At 35.2% G+C, this 24,551-nt stretch overlaps 3 protein-coding genes across 22 annotated transcripts in view; 2 read left to right on the top strand and 1 right to left on the bottom strand.

Moving 5' to 3' along the window:
- Positions 1 to 6,365, top strand: part of mtd (TLD domain-containing protein mustard) — a 158,336-nt gene extending 151,971 nt beyond the window's left edge. For 17 of the 18 annotated variants that reach the window (XM_017898198.1, XM_017898196.1, XM_017898200.1 and 14 more), the window contains 3 exons: positions 2,360 to 2,641; positions 2,930 to 3,099; positions 3,463 to 3,598. In XM_017898198.1, the coding sequence (XP_017753687.1) occupies positions 2,360 to 2,641; positions 2,930 to 3,099; positions 3,463 to 3,598 (588 nt within the window). Of the gene's footprint in view, positions 1 to 2,359; positions 2,642 to 2,929; positions 3,100 to 3,462 lie in introns of all 18 variants that reach the window. The other variant, XM_017898195.1, reaches the window with a different exon arrangement.
- A 5,827-nt stretch (positions 6,366 to 12,192) lies between these two features.
- Positions 12,193 to 18,709, bottom strand: Hao (Hydroxyacid oxidase). Of its 3 annotated transcripts, none has more exons than XM_017898179.1 (10): positions 18,593 to 18,709; positions 18,151 to 18,513; positions 17,838 to 17,979; positions 17,388 to 17,539; positions 13,385 to 13,640; positions 13,165 to 13,293; positions 12,961 to 13,093; positions 12,669 to 12,785; positions 12,489 to 12,600; positions 12,193 to 12,411 (listed from the first exon to the last, which is right to left on the bottom strand). In XM_017898179.1, exons 3-10 carry the CDS (start codon positions 17,972 to 17,974, stop codon positions 12,344 to 12,346), a joined length of 1,104 nt encoding a protein of 367 aa, XP_017753668.1. In that variant the 5' UTR covers positions 17,975 to 17,979; positions 18,151 to 18,513; positions 18,593 to 18,709; the 3' UTR covers positions 12,193 to 12,343. The 3 variants fall into 3 exon arrangements, with proteins under 3 accessions (XP_017753668.1, XP_017753669.1, XP_017753666.1); XM_017898180.1 differs by having other exon boundaries at positions 18,151 to 18,489; positions 18,586 to 18,709; XM_017898177.1 differs by having other exon boundaries at positions 18,586 to 18,709.
- LOC108546213 (N-acetylgalactosaminyltransferase 6) lies at positions 14,000 to 16,275 on the top strand. The gene is made up of 2 exons (XM_017898176.1): positions 14,000 to 14,413; positions 14,632 to 16,275. Exons 1-2 carry the CDS (start codon positions 14,207 to 14,209, stop codon positions 16,258 to 16,260), a joined length of 1,836 nt encoding a protein of 611 aa, XP_017753665.1. The 5' UTR covers positions 14,000 to 14,206; the 3' UTR covers positions 16,261 to 16,275.
- Positions 18,710 to 24,551: the final 5,842 nt, after the last annotated feature.

The following is a 24,551-nucleotide window of genomic DNA, read 5'->3' on the forward strand; positions in this document are numbered from 1 at the left end:
TAGTATTGTTGCGTCCGATCTCATCCCCTCTTCCCTGTTGACAATTTCTTTAATTCCGTTCAGTTCTGTAGACCGCGAAGACGACGTTTCTATGTGATGAGAAAACAAACAGACGAAATAAGTGGATAATTATTCAAGTCCGTACTGCATGAGGAATTCGAGATGTTACGTTGCTTTTGAATGGTACACAGGTGGATCAGTTGTTGATTCTTTTGTCGATTTGCTATTAGGAAGATTATAGTTCACGAAATCGTTGGGACGTGTAGCTGAGACTTTTGTCTTTAAGTCCTAGAGCCCTCGAATTTAGAAGCTTCGAATCTTCGAATTTTTCAATTTTTGAGTTTTCATAATTTAGAGCCTGTATTTTCGTTCCATGTGTAGACAAAAATCGTCAACGTGGATTTCTTTTGCCTTACATCTTCTTTATCTGTTCTTAAACCGCTATGAAATAGTAAACAGAAAGCAGTGCAATTGTCTTCTTACGTCGCCATACACAAGTCTTCCTCGAAAGGAAAATCCCCATGAATCTCTCCTTCGAGAGCAGCTTGCACGCGAAACCTTGCGGCTCGTCCACGAATGAGTTATGTAAATTTCATAATATTAATGGATGAGATGCAAAACCCTGACAGAGCAACAGGGCGCCGGTGTTAGTGTAATCCCGTGAGAGACGGCTGCGCGAAATTGTTATCGTTCAAAGCAGGTGCACAAATGTGATTCCACGCGTTCTCTGGATCAACCCACAGAACGCTAATATCACGCGTGATGAACTATTATCCATTTCTTTTAGTAACAATTTGCAAATCCCTTACACCTAATCCCTAATAAATCTTCTCTCTACCGTTTTCAACTCGAGGAAACTTTTCTCTACAGAAACGTGCTATAACCACGTAAACGCGTGAACTCTCGTTACGCGACATAGAGAACGCTCTCTATAATTTTTCTGATTTCGAAAAGAGTGTATTTTCTGTGAAAAATTTCTCTCCTTTTCGATAAACGCGCAAATCCTCCACTTAAAGCTGGAAAGGTGATCCTCGTTCCTAACTTCGGTGAACCCAGAAAAGGATTTTCTCCGCGTAAAGAAAAATCGCGAAATTTTTTCCACTGCTCCTCCAAAGTAAGAATACTTCACGTGTAACGTCCCTCGTCGACTCCGTTTTAAAGCGGTTCTCTCCAGAAAAAGCTGGAAGTTTCTCTCCCACACCTTCTCCAAATGTGGAAAAGAGAAGCGCATATTTCCTCGGGTATTTAATCCGTTTTCATTTGCTCTATCGACGACGTTGGCAAAGTAGATGGTTGCGTAATCTTTTGTTGACTCTTGTGGAAAGAAAGGTCAAGGCGTCACGGTGAGACGAACGCAGTTAGCGAGCGGCTTTAATATCTGAGATCCGATAAAGAAGGACGAATTCCTCTTCGTATACACGCGTACATGTATATTTATGGTTGTGTGTATCTTCCCTCGGTTAACACGAAGACTCTGAAACATTGCAAAACAACAATTACAACATATCACACTTGTGAATGCGTAGAGATGTGTGTCTTAGATGTGTTAGAACCTAGTACTTAGGCTTAGAGGCGGATGGATCCTGTAACCCCATAGCTGTCTGTGACCACCAGTGCTGTCTCTTCTCTCGATATGTAATCACACTTGAAATCAGAATCTCGAGGGTCGCTGAGTACATCGTTGAGACTAATCGTGAGATTAATCGCAAACTGCATTTGCGGCGAGGTCTTTGTTCCTGTGACCTCATCTCTTTCATAAGCGCGACGGAGCACCTGCAAACGAATGCTAATACAACACGCCAGATTCTCTATTTACTTAGCATCGGTATTAAGTCACTGTTACGAATGTCGAGTACCTTGAGATGCTGCGATGAAATAATCCGTAAATCGCGATATCCAGTCCTTCGCTCTTCGTGCATATCTTCTAGCCAAATCAATATCGGAATAATTTTCTGAAAATTTTGTATAATAGAAATACATACGATACCTCTCTAATTTAAAAAGAACAGAAATTCGATATCACCATTAGTGGGTTGATATCAGAAGCTTATGAACGTTGAGAAGGAATGAGAAACTTTCGTAATTCCATCCGTATCTATTACCTCCATGTTTGATGCCGTGAAATGGTTCTCGCAAAATGACCTTGGTCTCGTCTGAAAAGAATTTGAAAATTTTTTAAGTATTCTGCTCCATTGGTATGATTAGTCTCGCACCTCTAGATTCTACCTTTGTGAACAAGGTTCCAAAGCGATGAACTCAGCGATCGATCTCTACCCATCGTAGATCCTTTATTCCATGAGATTTCCTGTAACAAACGAAAATCTTTTAGATGGCTAAAATTCGAATTCGACTTTCACAGGTACTGTCTATGAGCGAGGAGCTCAGGCGAGCTCTGTACACGAACAGCGCCGTCTCCATAGATAACGATGTCATCGTTCCTGACCTGGTGGGCACCACCGAGATCCTTAGCGACGAGCATAGAGAGCAACTGTGCCGACATCTGCCCGCCAGGGCGGAAGGATACCTTTGGACCGTTGTCTTCAGCACCAGTCAGCATGGATTTAGCTTAAACAGCATGTACAGGAAGATGGCCAAGATAGAGAGTCCTATCCTGTTGGTGATCGAAGACACAGAGGGCAATGTGAGTTCTGAAATTATAATTTGTTAGTCTCTGTACTATTATTCAGCGTATGATTGAAGAATATAATAAATATATTAATATAATACTAACCCTTTGCACCCCATTGGCAGTTAGACCACTGTATAAATAAATTTAGGAGTATTTATAATTTTATTTTTCACCTTTGCCTTCGAAATGACCATTTCGACAAATGACACGACACCTAGAAAATCATGCATGCAGTTGTCTCATGCGTAATTGAGCAAACTATAATAGACAAAGTGAATCATCCATTGCACGTGGTTACAGGTGTTTGGTGCGTTGACCTCGTGCTCTCTGCACGTGAGCGACCACTTCTACGGAACCGGCGAGTCCCTTCTCTTCAAGTTCACACCCAGGTTCCAGGCCTTCCACTGGACCGGTGACAACCTCTACTTCATCAAGGGCAATAACGAGAGCCTTGCCATCGGTGCCGGAGAGTAAGTTGAACTTCTTTAAACTCCGACAGGTTTTCCTTGCCTCTGTTTGATGGGAGCTTTAATTCCTCACGAGATGCGATGTATTCGTTAACAGAGCTCCTTAGCTAGGGATTATACAAACACGAGGTTATACTTATGCTAATGATAGATTAATTTGTTATGAAAACTACAGTTTGTAAGATTGCATGTGGGGAGTGTTATCAGCAGGCAATTTAACAACACCAGTCCACGTAATGCAAAGTATCTTAGAACAGCATAATTCATAGAAGTATCATTACTTGTCAAAACATTCTCCGTACGACGTTATTCACCCTTAGGTAATGTTAAGTCTCGCAAAACTAACAAGTATTGGTCTTTTTGCAGTGGCAAATTTGGATTGTGGTTAGACGGAGACCTGTACCAGGGCAGGACACAGTCCTGCAGCACATACGGAAACGAGCCGCTGGCCCCACGAGAAGATTTCGTGGTAAAAACATTGGAATGCTGGGCATTCATATAGGACACAGCCTCATACTCCTTGTCCGTGACTTCGCCCTCGCCGCAGCCTAATTTGACCTGAATCCCAAGAGAGTCTTGCGTGGAGGTTGATCGTCCCCGGAGAAGAAGTATCAGACTATATGGAGGACAATTACCAAGATTTCCAAGAGACATTTTACCAGAGGAGATTAAAATCGATTAACGGGATTACCGGTTAGCTCGATTACCGTCGATAGATTTTTAAACAGAGAGACCCCAGACGTATTTTGTTAAAAGTCAATAGAAGATTGTCGAGTGAATGAGAGCGAGAGAGAGAGAAAGGGAGAGAGAGAGAGAGAGAGAGAGAGAATGAAGGAATTGTGATTTTTATTAGAAGGCAAGTAGAAATGTTGAGGAAAAAGAAGACGAGATAGAGAAAAATGATGATGAAAGGATGCGAAGAAGAAACTGCAAAAAGGCCCTAAAGCACGAGGCCAGAAACGTTGAGTTAGAGGACTACGAATGAGTATAACTGATCGATTTGTCATTTAATCGTCCTACATTTGTTTTTCTTTTCATTTTAAGTTGTCGTATTTATTTTTATTCTTTTTTTTTATATATATATATACATATATACATATACACGCCTATACGTGTTTCGTCGAATAAGTCGTCGTTATTTTCGTTAATAATTCTAATTTCACGCTATGGCGTGCCGTTTAAAAATAGGATCGGAGGATCGACCACGATGACAAAGAATTTGTTACATATGATGATAATGAGATAAAAATGATTATTATATACTATTTTGCTTATGCTTATGATTGTGATTATGATTATGATTATGATTATAATTATGATTATAATCGTGGTGTTGCCTTCGAACTAGTCGCGAGTATAATATTAATATTAATTGATAATAGTAATAATGCGTTTCGAGAGATTATGCGATCATCAATGTCACGGTATTCGATGATAACGAATAAAAGAAGAGAGAATGAGATGAAAGTATGAATGGTACTCGAGATTGAGAGAGAAAATAAATACGTCTCCACGATGGAGAGAATCGATAATGTAAAAAAGAAAACCACGAATCGAATGATAATGATGACATGATGATCATGTTAATGATGATAATACAATATCACGATACAAACACGACACTACGAAAATGCTAAACTAACCGTATTTGTTGATGTGTAGTTATTGTAGATAGATGAATGTAAATATATATATTATGAAATTGTTTAAGGTAAAAAAAATTAATTTTAAAGAAGGAAAAAATACAATATATGATACCACGTTAAAGAAGAGAAACACACACGTTGCAGAAGACACTCTGTGTAGTTTGTCTCACGTATATCCTGAAGGACACACACTGATTATATATATACAGGAAAAACACACACAAAATCTGTGTATACATATGATTCAAAAACAATCAAGCAACATACACCGATCGAATTGATACGATGATACTCTGGGTGTAAAACGATCCTAGGATCTGAGAGTAGCTTTTAGAAGAGAAGATAAGCAGTTCGTACTGATCTTACGCTAATACACACGACGAATAAAGATACAGTGATAACGATCGTAAAAGAGATTAAATGCATGGTATTATTGACACGAAGAAAGGCGAACAGAAATTGTAGTAACATGCGAATAGAAGATCAGAGCAGCGCGTTCGCTTTTTGTGTCTCAAGTGACCACAACGAACACACACGCCTGTGCCTCGCTTCGCTCTCTTTCTCTCCCTCTGCTATACTAGCACACACAATTACATCATACACAATATTTCAGTTTTACTCTACTAAGTGTGATCAGAGCCGATGGAAAGAAAGCGTGTTACGGTGACGCTCTTGTGTTTTTCTTCACGAGAGTTTCACGCAAACTGAGACAATAAAAAAGAGTTTCGCCCTAGTATCGTCGATTTTTTCATTTTTTCTTTTTGTTACACATCCTAATAACACTGTTTATAACTTCCTTGTTCAATGAATAAACCAAAACATATCGTTCACAGTATTTCCATTAAGGTACACTGTATTAAAAAAATGGTAGTTTATGATTCATTCAAGGAACAAGGAGAATTTTGCGAAATATTATATTGTAAAGTTTTCTATACCGCGTTTAGCGTTTCGCTCGGCTCTGAAGATCAGTGAGTGAATCGATGTCAATCGTGAAACATACACAGACACAAACATGACCAGAAAAAACTGTCCGAGCTTATAGTCTCTTACTGTGTGGATTAATTAGGATCAATAGACTGTCGCGAGAGAACCCACCGTTTCTACCGCTTTTTCAACATGAATTTTTATTTATCGTTGAACAATCGAAAGGAGAGTGGAAAAGAATAGTAGATTTAAGCGTTGCTTAGTAGTAAAACGAAATACGCTGCATTAAGATCAAATATAGGTTGTGATAATCGAATGTGCAAAATGATTTGTTTCCGAATCAGGCTAAGAATGTGGGAAAAACGACGACTGAAAGCGGGTTCAGGTTTATTACTGTACTACACAAAAGATTTTTTAGCAGTTTCACAACGAGACGTAATATTGGCAGAAAAAAAAAAAAAGAACAAAAGATTAAGATGCCATTTTGTACTGTAGTGAGACACTGGTTATCATTCCTTCCATTTTATTAGGAACAATTCCCAACTCTTGTGATGTTCCTACGATTTTCGATCTTCCGTGAAGAGCTGCTTTTTTTAAAACTTATTTAATGTTATAATAATGAAACAATTGCATTAAAATTGATTCTGTAAATTTGTTTTAAGTAATTTTATACGATTTGGGATAGAAAACTTAAAAAAAGCAGCACGATGCGATATTATAATCGCCATATATATAGGGTTCGAAGAACTGCAAAAACGAATGAAAATGAGAGAGGAACGAAAATCGTAAAACAGAACGAATGTATCTCCGTGCACTGGTTATAAAACGCACTATATCAAAAAGTAACAAATAAAACGAGAACGAACGATCGTCGTTTATAATAGAGCAAGTCTCATGAAGCACGGTTTCAGGCAGAGTAAGCACGGAAAAAAAACGAAAAAAATGCAGCTATGAAAAGCACAAATGTGTATTCAAATTGCATAGCTATACCTATCAGCTTTGTTAGGGGTAGTTTCAAGTACATTGTACACGATCATAGCGTTGTCTAGGACATAAAGTTTTAGTGTCTATAGGCGTACTCTTGTGATACTAACGAGTTAAAGGAGAACAAAAGAAAAACGGTAAAACAAAGTCGCTTCGAGTGTGTTACTCGGGACAACTATTTCTTTCGTGGCAGGGAAAGATCATTCGAATTGAAAACGTACAATTTTTGATGGAATTTTAACAATAATGTATGATATATATATATATACATATATATCAAACAGGACAATACAACTATGTAGAACACTAGAGCAAAGGTGAAGAGAGAAAGAAAAAGGGGATGAGAAGCGAAGTGTTTTCAACCGTGGCAAATTTTCTCTTTCTTTTCTGTTCGAAAAGGACTCACAACCCTCGCCTTTAAATGCCGAAAATCATGGTATAAATGTAATATTGTAACGTGAAATAAAAGAAGATGATGTGTGTTTGAGAAAAAATATCTTTTTTTTGTTTTCGTTCACTTTGTTCCTTGTGTTTCTTTTATTATTGGCAATTGAAATGAATTCTTGTAAGAGCAATATAAAGAAGAATCATTTATGTTAATTCTATATTTCTTTCCTTATTATAATTTTATCTTCTTGCTTAAAGTTGTTATGTAAGATATAATCTGATTCGCTTCTAGCTCCTTTTAATTGCATTTCTTCAGACAAATTTTGCAATGTTTATTCTAGAATTTTACTATCAGAAAGTCTGCAAAGTCATGAAAAAGTCATCTATTCAATTCAATTGTTTCATACTTTATTTCTTAATTCATCGTTCCTTTAAATAACTTGAACAATCTGTTATACTATCTAAATTTCTCAATTTGTTTCGACCGAACGTTTGTCATTGAGAATGAAAAGTGAACTGCCCGGGAGAATTCTTGTTTTTCTGCCGAAACAAACTTTACTGAACTTCAAAAAGGTTCTCTGCACACTGTAGGTGTCCTCATCTAATCCAAAATATATGCTACTGCCTCCACCGAAGAAACTAGATTAAGTGTGCCATATTTGATCACGACATCCTAACCTTTAAACGATGATACTCTTTTTCTTGTACCAACGGTTGCAATATATCTGCATGCGAGCTCAAAGGTATCCTTATGATCTTCGATGCTTCTATTTAAGAATATGTTAAAGAAAAATAAATTAATATTTTTTACGAGAAAGTACAAGAATGTAATTAACCAAAATCGATGACAACTGAAGCACAGTGTACACTTTTATGTTTGAAACTGCTATTCAAATGTTGTTAATCTTTCTGTCAAATAATCAAGATTCTTCTTTTTAACTAATCAAAAATTTTAGTTATTCCCTTTATAATAGTTTAAATAAGTTTATTTACTTAATTTGCTATAATACTATTAGAAGGTTAAAAACAAAATTATACATTAAAATAATGAAAATCTTTGTCAATAGTATATAACGATGAATTGTAACAATATAATAAGGGTTTGAATCATCGAAGATTTCCCGCCAAAAAATCGATTGTACTTTGATAATTCGAGAACGATTTTGCGATACAACTTCATCCATCTTAAACATGTTGCATTCGAAATCCAAATAACTCGCTGTATTAACAATCCAATAATAAGCGAACTAGCTTTTTGCATTGTGTACGAGATACATATGTAGCGGAAGTAGAGAGAGAAAGAGCAAGAATCTTTACTGTAACTAGAGTAAAGGAGAAAAAAAAGAAGAAATAGGAGTTCACACGAAAAACTGTAATGTAATAATACAAAAGTATATGTATAATCGTAGTTAATTAGTGGACGTTTAGCATAATAACAAAAGTGAAACAACAATATACAAAACAAATGAACGACAAACGATGCAAAGTAAGACGATGAAAAAAAAAGGTAATAAGTTTTGTTAGAAACGAAGAGAACTTTTCTGGTATACACATTGTCAATTAGATTCAGACTGACCGCAGGGATTGAACACGCAATTAACAAAACTAAAAAAATAAAAAAAAATTGTAAAATAACAATTCGATGTTCTTCGATGTTTAGCTAGATATTGTTGTCATTGTTGATGATCGTTGCCAAGGTACGATCCTGCGCCTCCAAGATGGCGTAGCGTGAAGAAGCAACTCTTTTAAAGAGTTTTACAAAAAAAAATGAAAAGAAGGAACAAAATGGGAAAAATCGAAGGTATCGAATATCACTTTAGTATTATAAATTGAGAATCGTATGGACTACTTATAAAAATAATCGATGCTTCACGCTATGTCCTTGAAACGTAGTCTGTTTTACACGTAGACAGCAACCAGAGAGGAAAATTCATAGACTAGTAGAGAAACACAACTGTTCTTATCTTGCGTATCTTAATATATTCATTTTCAAACAGTTTCCTTCTCGTAATTGGTTATCAAAAGCTTGAAATGCTGCATAATTTATAATAAAATAAAAGGTGGAATAATTCCTCGGTTAGAAATAGATTGGAATCGCGGATTATTTGATTTCTAATAAATATTCGAAATCCATGCATTTGTAGATTGAATATGTGTATGCGTGTATACACACATACCCAAGAAAGACACGTATAATACCTTCAAGATAAGTTCTGTTCCTTAACAGCGATAACATTATATTTCACATAAAAATACGTGGAAAATGACTACTATTTGCCAACGATATTATTAAAATGTTGAAAACACTTGAAGCGTTTTAACGTAAGTGTCTTAACAAGTATAAGACGTTTTCCAAATAGCTTTCAAACGAGGAATTGACCACAACTTAATACCATTATAAATTATACTGCATTCTATCGTTACAATTGTTTTTCAATCTTATGATTCCATGATTAATTTTTCTTTTAAACCACTTGAAAGTATTGTTAATGCAATATCAAACAAATTTCATTCCATATCATATGCTGTAATGTATCTAATATAATTTCTTTAATACTTAATATTTTATATGAACCTCTTAGGACCCTAATTAATTCTTTTTGTAAATTTCTTATCTTTATTATGTAGACCCTCTTGGGGTTACATTTGGTCTGATATTGTTGGTATAATTTTACAAGTCACAGATTACCATCAGTAATTACAGGTGTAAAATAAAAATTAATTAAATATTAACGAAATTTAATTCAATTTAATTCAATTCATCTACTGGCGTCTAAGAGGCTCATACGTCATATATCTATGTATAATTTGAAACCTATTTTAGATTTTGAATTTATTTATCTCTCGCCATGTTCTAGGTAAAGATCGGTTAAGAATAATCGCAAGAGCCCAATGAACAAACCACACTCAACAGTAATTCTATCGCGTGTCTCACTTACAAACACGATATACGTATAAGACTCGAATTTCCCTGTGCAGACTGCACAAATGATATTCTAAAAACATTTTTACATTGTCGCGCTTCGTCTCCGATCGAAGAGCGGACGGTCGAAGGTTTATCGCGATTTTAATTATCGAATCGCTTATGTCTATAAAATAACTTTTAGTCGACCAATCGAGGAAAAAAGGATAAGAAGGAAACATTTTCATACGAAACATCGATCGATGTTATCTAATCACCGAATTTTTACATCGATAGGCCCAAAATAACGAACTATCAATCATGTTAGACTAACGAAATTGTTTCATCGAGTTCGATTATCAAAGGAAGAAAGAAAAGATCAAAGAAAAAGGAAAAAAAAATGATAAATATCATCCAATTCGTTTGCCCTTGATAATCGAAAATTTTCGAGGAGCACGAAAGGCAATATCATAATAGAAAAAAGAATATCCTTTCCTAATTGAAAAGGTACCGAGGAATTTACCAACTTCGAACCCTTGATCGAGGAAAGAACGATCAAAGGTGAAGAAATCGCGAAATCGAATAAAGGATCCGAACGATAGGGGAGACAAAGGCCCTCTCGAAACACACACAACTCTCTGGACCAATGAATTTTACACTAACTTACTAATGTACTATCGCCTAAATCGCCACTTTATCGCGAAAGTAAGTTTCTCCCCGCGTCTGGATCCCGAACGAGACTCCATTCGACAAAAATTCGAACAATCATTTCTCACGAAATTCTCATGAACAAAAGAAAAAAAAAAAAAAAGCGCTGAAAGCCCACAAACAAACACACTCTGTGTCTATCGTAATTGTATATTAGCCAACTGTATACCGCGTATGCGAAATTAATATCGTCGAAGAAAGCAATGGGTCAAAGGTGGAGAAGGCACATCTGCGTATATTTAATTAAACTCGAATAGCTCAAACCTAATAATTTGTAATTTGCAACAATTTGATGGAATACTAACGACAACCTTATAAAATTTACTAAAAGTATCATCAATGTTTGCTTACTATCCGAGAAGTTTTTACTTAAAAAGACTTATCGTCTTTGGAAATGTTTCCTTATATAACAGATAACCGTTATCATAAAAATAATAATTATTGTAAAACGTAGTTGTGATATTTCTAGAACGAACACATTTCGAATACACAATACAATATATACAATGTTTTTTAAGATAATCGCAGATGTGTTCTCTTTGTTCAAGAAACCACGTATAAAAACAAACTGGTGAAGAAAGTGCGTGTGTATGCCAGTATATAACGTATCTATATATATATATATATATATAAATATATACAGTGTATAAGCAGGATGTGTGTATGTGTGTATATACTACTACATATGTGTACTTTGCGTATACATAATAACACATAAAGTAAAAGTTTAGCGTCGCTACATGTATAATCAGCAACAGAAAAACCTGTAGCGCGAACGAGGCAACTATACATATATATGTATATATATATATGTACATATATACATATACATATATATATATATATATATATATGTACATATATACATATACATATATATATATATATACATACATACAAGTAACGATTAATTGTAACATTGTAAAGCTGTGAGTAAAGAAACAAAAAATACACAAAAAACAAAAAAATTACGACTGTAATGATGGCTCCAGAGTTACTAAATCGAAGTAGGATATACCGGAAAGATAAAGAGGGATTTATTTTTTTGCCAAAAGAATTCACCCCCGGTATGTGGTATGGTATGGATTAAGAAAACACATACAATAAGAAGAGTATTTTGCGAATTGAACAGAGAGCGATGCAAGTACTCTGTTGCATGTTTTATGCGTTATGTATGTAATATCGACGTCAAATAGTCAATCTTGTTCCGTTTGCAAAGAAGCCACGGATCACCTTGGAATGCGTGTGCGCGTTCGTACGCTTCGTAAATTGTGATATGTGTGCCGCACACACGCATATACATATGTATACAAAGATGAATATACAAGAGATATTCAATAAAACGCCACAAATATTGCGAAGAAAAGTTCGTATTTTCCTTTCACTAATACATATATTTATATTTGTCGTCTCGTGACAATCATTGTTTCATTGTACATTACCTAATTTTTGAAAAATATTATTCGACGCAAAACATAAAATACATCAGGTATTAAAGAGTTTTAAAGATAAAGTAACTTTGAAATGCCCTTAAAATGTCGTCGAAGTGAAAATGTGTCTTTTAAAATAAGCTTGAAATAATTATCAAGTTATATTTAAATAATTCTATGATAACCTTAAAAATTACGTTTGATGATGAAGTAATTGGTTTTCAAGTGAACTTATAATTAATCTAATTATACGTCATATCTTCTTATTACAAATGACTGTAATAAGATTCGTGTTGCACCATGTCTTTGTTTACGTCATTAACGCTCGCACAGCCTGCAAATTGATTTTAAATTATGTATAAAATCATTTATAATAGAATTGAAATTTCATGTGGGTGTTTACCATCCTACCTGTCAATGCAAATGCGACATCAATTTCCTTCCTAAAAACTTCAAGAACTTCTCTCGCACCGCGTTCACCGCCATAAGCTAGACCCCACAACATGGGTCGAGCAACAAATACCTACAAAACATATAAAAATATGAATTAAAAAATCATGCAATTTATTTATGCATATGATATATGCTTACCATTTTCGCGCCCAAAGCAAGTGCTTTAAGAACATCGATCCCTTGCCTCACACCTCCATCCATATAGACTTCTATTCTACCGTTTACGGCTTTCGTTATTTCTGACAACGCTTCGATCTATAAATCATATATCGTTTACATTGTTGTTCGGTCTAATTATTTCACTTCATAATTTGCGATTTAATTAATGCAGAAATCGATTAAAACCAAGTTATTTTAAAGTCAAATTCCGAAATAGTAAAAAAAAAAAAAAAAAAAAAAAAAATAAAATTTACAAAATGGTATAACAGACCGTTGCTGGAATACTGTCAACTTGTCGGGCCCCATGATTGGAGACAATGATGGCTGCAACTCCATTTTCGATAGCTAACAGTGCATCTTGTGGGGTAAGAATTCCCTTCAAAACTATTGGCAACTTTGTAATACTGCAAAAAATAAGTAAATAAATAGATTTTCTTATGTTCATAACTCCAAACCAAAAAAACCTTTTACCAACCTTTTGAGCCATTTGATATCATCCCATGTTAAGGAAGCATCGAACAGATTCATAACATATTCGCTCAAACCAGAACCCGACTCGGCACTGTTTATTTTACTTGATAATTCTCCCTGAAAATTCCCTAATCTAAAAGCATTATTTAATATTTTGTTCATATTTTTATACAGATCATAAAAGACATTAAAATATTGTATATGTACAATATGTAACAATGTACCTTAAATGGTTTGGAAGAGAAAATTTATTCCTAATGTCAGCTCGTCTATCACCAAAGAGCGGTGCATCGACGGTAAGCACGAGAGCTTTAAACCCAGCGCGCTCTGCTCGTGAAACTAAATTTATGGTAACTTTACGGTCATTGTATATATATAACTGGAACCACTTTATTGCTTTCGGCGCAGCTTCGGCTACTTCCTCAATGCTACTTGTTGATATCGTTGAAAGTATGTAGATAGTACCAGCTCCTTGAGCAGCTGAAAATTAGGATTTTCATTCAGTTTTATCCCCCGGAACTACACATTTATAAAATTGATACATTTTCTAATGATTTATAATGTTTCCAAAAGTTTCGTTCATTCAAATTATTTGATAAAAACACGAATGTTTTTGGAAACATTGGACACTTTATAATATAAATATCGTTTGAAATTTATACAATAATATATGTTCTTTTGAAAGAAATGCAGTGAAATATCATTAAAAAAATAAATAGCAACTAGAAATGGTATTGAAAAAGAGAAATGATGTTGAAGTTACCGAAGTGCAGTTTACTGAGAGATGCATTTTTAACATATCGAATGCATCCAGTCATCGAGAACTGCTTCGATCTCGGGGGATCGATCCTCAGTCGACGCGTGGCAACCGCGTCTGTTCCATGTATTTTATCGTGATAATTTATCGAAATTTCGTATTGAAGATAACAGCTGATAAGCTACAGTAATCATATACACATGAGGTTAGTTTCGTGTAAATAGTTTGCTAAGCCGGTGGCTGGTAGCGGGTTTTCGCAAGTGTCATCGCGCGACATGAGTGCATCACGATGATGAGAAGAAATGTTGTGAGCCTGATAAAGTTCTTCCTCCTGGCGGTTTTTACGGTTTTCCTGACCGTCGTTGTATTCCGTTATGTACGAACCTCACCTAACCATGAAATCGTGACACCAGTTGCCGCATTGGTAGCCATCAATGGCGACAGTTCAAAAAATTTGATCGATTCCAGACAGAATTTCAACGACCATCTTTATCAGGTATGGGTTAAAGACCTACTCATTATTGGCAAGGTTGGCGCAAGTGAAACAGGTTTAGCGATAGCTTAACCTTCTGCATTCCATGCAGTATCGTATGATTACTTTTATGAACCCTGATGCAGATGATGTTATTTAATATTCGCACCGAATTTATACCTTTTTACTGTAAAAAATTGAAATAATAACACAGAGTAATGTTTAAATAACATTTTTCACAGGATTTGGACGAAAAAATAGATTGGCATGATTATAAGAAAATTGAAGAAGAAGCAAAAAGAATTGGAATAGGTGAACATGGACGGCCTGCATTTCTTTCACCATCTCTAGATGCATTGAAGGAAAAGTTATACCAGGTAAATGGTTTCAATGCTGCACTCAGTGATGAAATCTCAATGAATCGCTCAGTACCTGATATTAGACATTCAGGCTGTAAGAAGAAGAAATACTTAAGAAATCTTGATGCAGTTTCTGTAATAGTCTCCTTCCATAATGAGCACTTTAGCACTTTAATGCGAACTTGTTGGAGTGTTATTAATCGTTCACCACCATCTCTTCTTAAGGAAATAATATTGGTTGACGATGCAAGCAGCAAAGTAGAATTGAAGAAATCTTTAGACGATTATGTTGCTGAACATTTGCCAAAAGTAAAAATTGTAAGACTACCACAGCGTTCTGGTTTAATTAAGGGTCGATTAGCTGGAGCAAAAATTGCAAAAGCAAAAATACTTGTATTCTTAGATTCTCACAGTGAAGCAAATGTCAACTGGTTGCCACCGCTATTAGAACCAATTGCACAAGATTATAAAACTTGTGTGTGTCCTTTCATTGATGTGATAGCTTATGAAACATTTGAATATAGAGCTCAGGATGAAGGTGCCAGAGGAGCTTTTGATTGGGAATTATATTATAAACGATTGCCATTGTTACCTGAAGATTTGCAAAACCCTACAGAGCCATTTAAAAGTCCAGTAATGGCAGGTGGTTTATTTGCCATCAGTGCTAAATTCTTTTGGGAATTAGGTGGATATGATCCAGAACTAGATATATGGGGAGGTGAACAGTATGAACTGTCTTTTAAAATTTGGCAATGTGGAGGTCAAATGTATGATGCACCTTGTTCAAGAGTAGGTCATATTTACCGTAAATTTCCACCTTTTGCCAATCCAGGTAAAGGAGACTTTTTGGGAAAGAACTATAAGAGAGTAGCAGAAGTGTGGATGGATGAATATGCAGAATATATCTATAAAAGACGTTCACATTTGAGATCATTAGATCCTGGAAACTTAAAAGCACAAAAGGATCTAAGAGCTAAATTACATTGTAAGCCATTCAAATGGTTCATGGAAAACATAGCTTTTGATCTTGTCGACGTGTATCCTCCTATTGAACCTGATGACTTTGCATCTGGAGAAATTCGTAATATGGGAGTGCCAGAATTGTGCCTAGACTCAAAGAAACGGAAAAAGGACGAACTTGTTGTAGTTGATATTTGCATAAAGGATAATTCAAAAATTGTAGGAGAACAAGAATTTAAATTAACTTGGCACAAAGACATTAGACCCAAGGATCGTACAGAATGTTTGGACGTCTCTAGAGGCGGTTTAAAGCCTCCAGTTAGTTTGTATCCTTGTCATGGAGGCCAGGGAAATCAACTGTGGCGTTACAACGTTGAAAAACAATGGCTAATGCACGGTTATTCATCAAGATGTCTGGACACGGATCCAGCAAGTAAGAAAGTCTTTGTAACCAATTGTGATTCGTCTTCTCCTACGCAAAAATGGAGAATTGAGAAAGTAAATATGAAAGCTATCAACAACTGGGATAATGTGGGACCCAAACGACCTTAATTCCTCTGCCTTTTATTGCCGTAACTATTTTAGTTTCTAAGCGTCTAACGTTTAGTTACATATGTGTACATAACGTTCCCTTTTTATTAACTAGTCATATAAAATTGTAATTGAGTTCGATACTTTTGTCCATAAAAATGCGTATTCTGGGATTGTGCAAAGAAAAAAGCATATTTTAAGATTATGAGATTATTTCCCTTTCTTTTTTAACAAATTTTTACAGTATTCCCATCGTAACATTTTTTAACGCATTTATATCGATGTAAATATTGTACGAACTCTCTGTTGTGCCTTAAACGTATAGCTGCATTTAGAACTGATATATATTATAATTATAATGATTACTTTACAAAGTAACTTCGCATCAAAGCTCAATTTTTACCTATTACAAATTGTTTTGTATTAATATAGTATATATTTAAAGATTATATACGAACTGATTGATACACAAAATTTCTTTATTGCCAAACTTTTCAAATGATTGATTAATTTTTTCTTGATTGGAATAAAACGATGTACTTTTATAATATAAAATCGAACGGGAAACAAATAAGCTGTTTTTTGTATAATTATTAAATAAAAAAATTTTCCGTACAAGAGTTCTATTTACAATCAAAACATTACTAAGCAATAAGAAGTAACTCTTTAAACATGTGAGAATGTCTGTGAACATATCATGAATTATTAAGCATTTAACTTTTTATACAGTCTAATGCGATTTTTTATGTATATTTGTACCTACATAATAAACACTGATAATTTAGTTTCTGTACAGACTCGAATAAATGAAAACAAAAAATAATAATCTATTTTATAGAAGAGCATGTACTTGTTTATTCAAATTCATTGTGCTCTACGTCTTCACGTTGTAACATTTTACGAACAAGGAAAGTTCGACTGTGATCATCGCCGATTAATCGAAACAAGCACGTGATTGTGATTGCAACTATTTTTGTAAAATATTTGCATAAGTTAATAAACATTTTTACTGAATTTATATATAGCGATATAGTGAATACGTTTGATGTTTAGGAACCAAATATACATATACATGTAAAACATTAAATATTATTTAAAAAAAAAAAAGATAGGTACATAAAGAAGCATGTTAAAAATAATAGACTTACCTCTAGCATTTGCACATTCGCCTTCCGGATGCGCCATACGTTGCATAGCCGCTGGTGCAACTCCCAATGGCAGCGTGATCTTTTCACCTAAAATCGTGGTACTTAAGTCCCTTCGAGAAACATTCCGTAAAAATCTTGGCCTTATTCTGTATCTGTAAAACGATATAATTTTTTGTTAATAAAAAAAAATATTTTTAAGTCGCATTATTTTGAGAAAATTTTTTAACATTTCATTATAACACTGCAATCAATTTCATCAGGTTTTAAATAAGAACAAATTTTTAACTTTATAAAAAGTGTATAAATTACACTCTTGAACGATATCGATATTCATAAAAGCATGATGAAAGTTTCAAGCACTTTGCAATTAATTCACCCGTAAAATTTGAGTCACTCGATCTAATCGCATTTAAATTGCTTTTATCGTCGTGCTTCTTTTTAAATACCTACTTCTTAAAAGCTTCTGTGTTTAGTTTCAAGCTAAATTGTTCGCCTGCTCCTGAATTGTAATAATCTCTCACGGAAGGTGTTAAATGTGTAGTAGCATATTTCTCGAAGTCTTCAATGCATATCATTCGCTGAGCCATGGTATCTATAAGAAAGCGAACACAAAGTTAATTTTATAAAGTCGATTTCACGTAATTTCGATTTAATACGATTCATTTTATAATCAATAAATTTTAATTTTATATAGAGTACCGTTTCAATATAGTGAATACTGATTTTCAATATATGTAAATAAATTATAATAGTTTACACTCACCCTAGTTGCACGGAGAAAGAAGAAGAATTTTGTTCAAAGAGTGATGTTGCGCACGCAGGATCGATCTTTACTCTCGAACGGCTACTCCGTGAATTAATCGATTTCCCAGCGAGGAAAACATACGATTAAATAGATTCGATGGTCTCGACCAGCTGGTCTTACAACTAGTGGCCGAAAGCAACGCGAAATCACGAAGATAACCCCCGGAGGCAATGTGTTCTCTAATATTGCTGATAAAATTGTTTGTTTTATTTAACTTCGTCGTATTGGCCCCATTTATCTTTGCAGATTTAATGAAAGACTCGTGTGTTTCTTTAGTACCGGAAGATGAACTGCTCTCTGTATTTTAAAATCGGCTGAGGTCTATAACGATAATTAATGGACCGCGATAAGTCTAATTAAGTATTATTCATTATCAGGTATAATATTCCGTACTTCGAACCATGATTTATGTTACAGTTGCTGAACTAATGTATGATCGTCCTTGCAAGTAATTATGCAAGATGTAGATTGTGTCGTATGAAGAAAGATCGTACATATATCACGAGGAATTACGAGGTTAATATTTTGTAAGAAATTTCGAAAAAAGAATGTATCGAAGAAGAAAATAGTTTGTTTATGTATGAACGAAATTTACGTAACATGGAATCGACCATAAATCGAGCTATCATTCAATCGTCTAATCAAATTTTATTCGTATCTCGTATGTTGTAATTTTCGATAGACTTTATATACGTTTCAGATCGTATCGTACCGAGATTAAAAGATATCTCTACGTACGAATTAATAGAGCAGGAAATAGTTACCTTATCGGTACTCTATTAATGGCCTATCAAAATTACTCATTGGCGAGGAATGAACTAATCAATAATTTGTAGAAATCGACGCTTATCATCGAATACCATGGTTATCGTAATTACACAATCTGAAACCTTGTATCCTGGCTGAAAGAAATTCAAAAATTCTGAGAAAAAAAGGTACGCTGTCGATAAAAGCACTTGTGCAACGATTACTAAAGAATTTTTCAATTAGGAATATCTTTCACGAATGCCGCGTACATCGACAAAAATGATCGTACACGTGATTATCGGTTTTTTCTGCAAGACATCTTCGGTTGAAAAAAAGAGATTGATAGTAGAAGTCGAACGAGCGAACTTCAAACTTCTTTAATTGCGACGAAACAAAGAGGAAGGATGTGGAAACGGAAAGTGGAAGGTAAAACTTGCGTTATTCCTCTTTTTAAACCGTACTTTATTACATTCTGTTAGAAATAATACACAAAAGATTCTCAGGGGCGGCGAAGCTTTTCACGCCGATTACGCACGAGGTGAATTTGTCGTTCAATCGAGAAATCGGGGCCCCGTGGATCGTGTGGCAAACCGTCGTCTGCGACCCACGATGGAAACTATCGATCGCGCCTGATTAAATCGAGAATATACAATCTTAATCGATATTTATATTACTGAAAGTCTGCGAGGGATCATAAATATATATAAGGGCACGTCGATTTTTCTCCGTCTGTCCCTTTCTTTCATCTGTTTTATTTTCTAAGGGTCGCAAACTCGGTTGGCTCAATTTGCGATTAATGTTCGAGTAAGTAAAATGCTTACGTAAATGCGCCTATTTGAAAAATGAATAATGTCAGAAAACGACGTGGCGCTTATCTTCGGTTTCTAGCCACTCTTTTAAAGCGTGTTACTTCTCGATTGTTTCTCTCACGCTCATTGCTATTTTTACTTCTCTTTTCTCTCCAATTCGTCCATCAATCGCCGAAGAACACTTACACTCAACAAATTAGGAATATCATTCTTCTCTTTATTTTCGCTCTCTTTTTCTCCCTTTTCCGGTATTACTTTCGTTTGAACGTCGATTTAGCGTTTGGTTACGGCGCGAGCGTTAGTTTTTCGTGTTTCTCTGTGTCATAAGTCGCATAGAATAGTCGTCTGTCGATTATTTGGATAACAAATTTTGTACGGTATTCTCGTAATAAGTTCCATTAGCGGATATTCTTTCCCTTCCCGATACATATCGAGGTGAAGAAATTTATTAATCTTGCCCCTTGTTGCTCGGACATCTCATAAAATTATCTGGAGGATTTTTCCCATATTCTGTTTAATGAATCTTTTGGGAAAAGACTCGAGGTTCGCCGGACCGTTATCGTTACGATTCGATGTTCGAACACGACGATCCTTCGTTAGATATTAAACATCGTATTTAATCTTTTCTTTGAAAAGACCCAACAATCGCACGTACGAGGAATTCGATTTTCATTGAAAGTTTGACGAAAGGAACAAAAAGTAGATTCAATAGCCGATTCCTCTACGAGAGGAAGAGTTCAGAGTCTGCAGGTTTTGGGCCTCCAGAATAACTTGGTAACTGAGGGAACGACGATCCAATAAGAATCCGCAATCGTTACACGCTCGGTACGGATGAAAACGAAAAGACTCGTGGTCGGCGAGGCACAATCTGTAGAAGCACCATAGATTGTAGGGTACATACACATTGTACGATGGCTTATCTGGGTTTGATATGAAAATGATAATTAAGAGTACGAGACAGAGAAACGATATCGATCGTTTATTTGCGTTTCTGTGTTTCAATTAGGAAAAATCACAGCTTAACAAAAGCCGGTATGCAGATGTAAGCAACAAGATATATCATTTCATCTCGTTATCTAGAGAATGAAGAAAGAAGTACGTATATCCCGTACGAAGAAACGAGGAACATCCCTGATTGTAATAGCATAGAGGAGTCGTCTTTAGAAAATACTGTCCCTTTGGGAGAAAGCTTGTTTAACGTTAGACCACGAGGCAATTGCTTCGAAGTAAGTAATAATTATTTATTATTTATTACCCTCTTCTCCGAGATAATTGGCTCATGGAACAAACTTCATTGTTACTTGTTCTCAACGCCCCGATAGAATTCTCAAACAGTTAGTTCTACTAGTTAATGCCTGCATGCTGCAGTTCTTTCAGATAAATACAGAAACAGATAACGAAAACGGCTTCAAGAAATGCGAGCAATGTTCTATATTCGTCCTGCGAATATCTCTGAGTTGTCCTGTATTCACAAGGGTGAGTCACAAGGAACGCAGTGTACCCGCTCACTGATCGATACCAATCGTGGTTCATTATGGAGTCTTTCGGCATTCATGGACGTCTCTCGGCTGTCGTTTCCGATACGACATCGGACGATATCCGACTTACGAGACACGATCAATTTTGTGCGGTTGCGATGACAATGTACGACCAGCGAAATTTTATCATCGACCATTGTAATAACCATCTTTCCTTTCCGTCTTGCTCTTGCTTTTTTCGTAAGACAATCGTAAGTGCGATGGGAGACATGTCAACTGTGGCTCGATCGAAAGGTTCAGTGGCTTAGTCCTAATATAGGACAGCGAAGATTAAATATTCTACTCGATATATCTGTGGTATCGTGTAATACTTCGTAACCTTAAAGATTAGAATTACTCTATGGCGCTGTTACTCGAACCGAGCGATCGTCTCGATTTCCGGTAGATGTTGCGTCTACGTAATTCGAGTTTACCTCGAAGAAACATCCACGGTTATTAGTCCCTTTTGTGTACAATTTGTTTCGTTATTTTTACGTGTTAAATATAATCGTGATTACTATTAGAAATCATTTCGCAGACACATCCGCACGAATCTCGTTGCAAAAATTATGTCCAAAATGAAATTGGGGAAACAGATCTTCGCGTACTTACGCGCAACCTAGCAGCATCGACTCGTGATATTTAGCATGAAAATTTCCCTTGTGAATAAAAAAAAAAATGTAAGTAAAAAAAAAAATTGAACAAAAGCGTGTATTTGACGGACAGTGCATATAGACACACTTCCTTCTACATTTGGTTTCGAACGAAATCAGCTTGAAACCGGCTGGCTCGATTATCAAAACTCTCAGACGTGTCTAGCGAAATTTCACGCTCCGTTTTTTCACACTTTATTATCTCTGATAAGCAGGCATTCATCGCACGAGTGACGAGGAGGGAAAAAAAACGTTTTTCAACGTCCAACGTTAAATCGAACCACGATTTCGAGCTTTACATAATCTTGTCTTATCTACCGACTAAATTTCCATACGATCTCAACCGTTTCGTCATTTAGATTTCGATGTCGAACGATTTATTCGCGCACACGGTGAACAGATCGCGCGAAAGAAGCCACAAGCTCCGTGGAAACGATACTTCCTATTTTTCTCTTCGAGCTTTCGTCGAATGGTTTCGTGAAAACTTTCTGTTTGCAATTTCTTCGTTTATTTCAGTCATTTCTTTAAACACGTGCTGAAACTGAGAACCGTAACAGGGTAATAATTTAATTATCTTTAATCCGCTTTATAATCTGTAAATCAGGCGAAGGCCGATCCATTTAAATTTACAAATTCGCGATTGACGAAAATCTTGGACAGTAAAAATATTCCTAAATACGTGACATTAAATTATCAGTGTTACTTGTTCAAAGAAACCGGTATATTTCCTTTTCTCTTGTAAAGATTTATAAATAAAAATGGACCGTCCTGTATATCGAGCTTTCTTAAGACATCAATGAACAATCCGATCCAAGATGTTCAGGAACAGAATTCAGTGACAAGAGAGAGAAATGTGAACTTATAAATTTTTGCTGTATCGAATAATGCGATTTACGCTTAAGGCGAAGAACTGGTTCGTGGCCGCGTTAACCCTTTGCAGTCCAATCTCTTTTCGCGTGTAAAAAGGTAGTTTGGAATAAATTAATCCTCGCAATGCCGCCAAATCGACCCGCTATAATTTCTTACATGCTTCCGTGGTACGAAATTTATATCGTTGACATATCTGAAATAAAAATTTACAGTCGTTATATTTCCTTTCTCTCTTTTCCTCTCTTGTTTATACACAACGTATCACGAAGATCAGCACCAAAAGGGTTAACGTAGATATGACTTTTCGTCGGATAAGAGAAACGCTTGAAACGGAAGTACGTATTTTTATAAATGGAACGCAAAGGGTTTAGCAATGAAATCAGTACGCGCGTAAATTGTAAATACATTGACCGCTTAACGAGGTAGTTTCATCATTGAATCATTTCGTTTCCGCATTTCTTTTCTCTTCTATTTTCTTTTCTCTTTTTTTTTTGTTTTGCTCTTGTTATAGTTTCCTTTATTTCGTTCGTTTGTTTTCCTTCATTCTCGAAATAGCCTCGGAATAAGTTGTCAAAGGCAAATGAGAAACACAGGCACCTTGAAAATAATAGATGCGTTTCATGGTGGTTTTTCATAAGAAAGACGTATTAAAAACGGAGGTGTACATATTTATAGTATCTCGGAAATCTCGTTTGATATCGTTATATTTAAAAGAAAAAACAAAATCGTTTGAACAATTGTCGTATTGAAAAAAATAAAGAAACTTCCAGAGATACGCTATGCTATTAAATGAACGAAGTTCGTTAATCTCTTTCCGTTTATTTAATTTTACTGACTAGAGCGTCGATCGAGTAATACATAAAATTACCTTTACAACTAAAACTAAACGGACATCGACGAGGGACTCTTATCTTTTTTTCTTTTTTTTTTCCTTTTTATTTTATGTTTTATGAAAGTTTACTTTGCATACGATTCGAATTATTATAATTGTTTTTTTTTTCTTTGTCTCATTTTCGTGTCTTTTTTTTTGTAATTGTCGTTTTGCTTAAACATACAACTGTACAACTTTACTTCTTTTTTTCTTTTTTCATTGCTTCACATACATTTGCCTTTGATTTTGATTAACGTCGTATCAGTCACCGTCACTTAATTATCAAGATTCGAAATATTATTTCCTTTTTCGTTTTTAATTTTTTTTTTTTTGCATCATTATTTTATCGTTGTTGTTCTCTCAAAGAAGGCTCCATGCAAGAAAGTTATTTTGCATTTGACCGCTTTTCATTGATTATAAAAACGAGCGCGTTTGTTCACGATTACAGCATTAAAGATGGCCGTTAATCTTGATCGATTCTCGTAGATCTGTCACTTTTGCATAGAATTCGTAGTAATATGAATGTTCGATAGTTCGATAGAATCGCTCGATAGGTTACGGACAATAGTTAAATCGTGAATTAGAATCATGTGCCCAGTTGTGTTACATTTCGTGTCCACTCTTCTACCTCTATCATCGCTCGTTCGAAAGAAAAAAAAAGAAGAGAACAAAATATGAAAGAAAGAAAGAAAAAGAAATGACACTATAGTAGTATTATATCATGACACAAACTTCGAGGTTCGACCACTTAAATCTGATATTGATTGTTGAAAGTAATCAAGTTATGTATATCATACAAGACGTGTTACGCTTATTTTTTTTTTTTTTTTAGCGATACAATTAAATATTAAATAATTATAGACTACATTCTCTCCGTTAACAAAAAAATGAA

Source organism: Eufriesea mexicana, unplaced genomic scaffold (assembly GCF_001483705.2).
Source record: "Eufriesea mexicana isolate 0111107269 unplaced genomic scaffold, ASM148370v2 scaffold588, whole genome shotgun sequence".
Lineage (NCBI taxonomy): Eukaryota > Metazoa > Arthropoda > Insecta > Hymenoptera > Apidae > Eufriesea > Eufriesea mexicana.

Coding starts and splice junctions, on each gene's coding strand:
- LOC108546213 (XM_017898176.1), top strand. CDS start 14,207: ATGATGAGAAGAAATGTTGTGAGCCTGATAAAGTTCTTCCTCCTGGCG. Junction 14,414..14,631: donor TCAACGACCATCTTTATCAG/GTATGGGTTAAA, acceptor CATTTTTCACAG/GATTTGGACGAAAAAATAGA.
- Hao (XM_017898179.1), bottom strand. CDS start 17,974: ATGGCTCAGCGAATGATATGCATTGAAGACTTCGAGAAATATGCTACT. Junction 13,094..13,164: donor GATATCAAATGGCTCAAAAG/GTTGGTAAAAGG, acceptor TATTTTTTGCAG/TATTACAAAGTTGCCAATAG. Junction 12,786..12,960: donor TTGACAGTATTCCAGCAACG/GTCTGTTATACC, acceptor TATGATTTATAG/ATCGAAGCGTTGTCAGAAAT.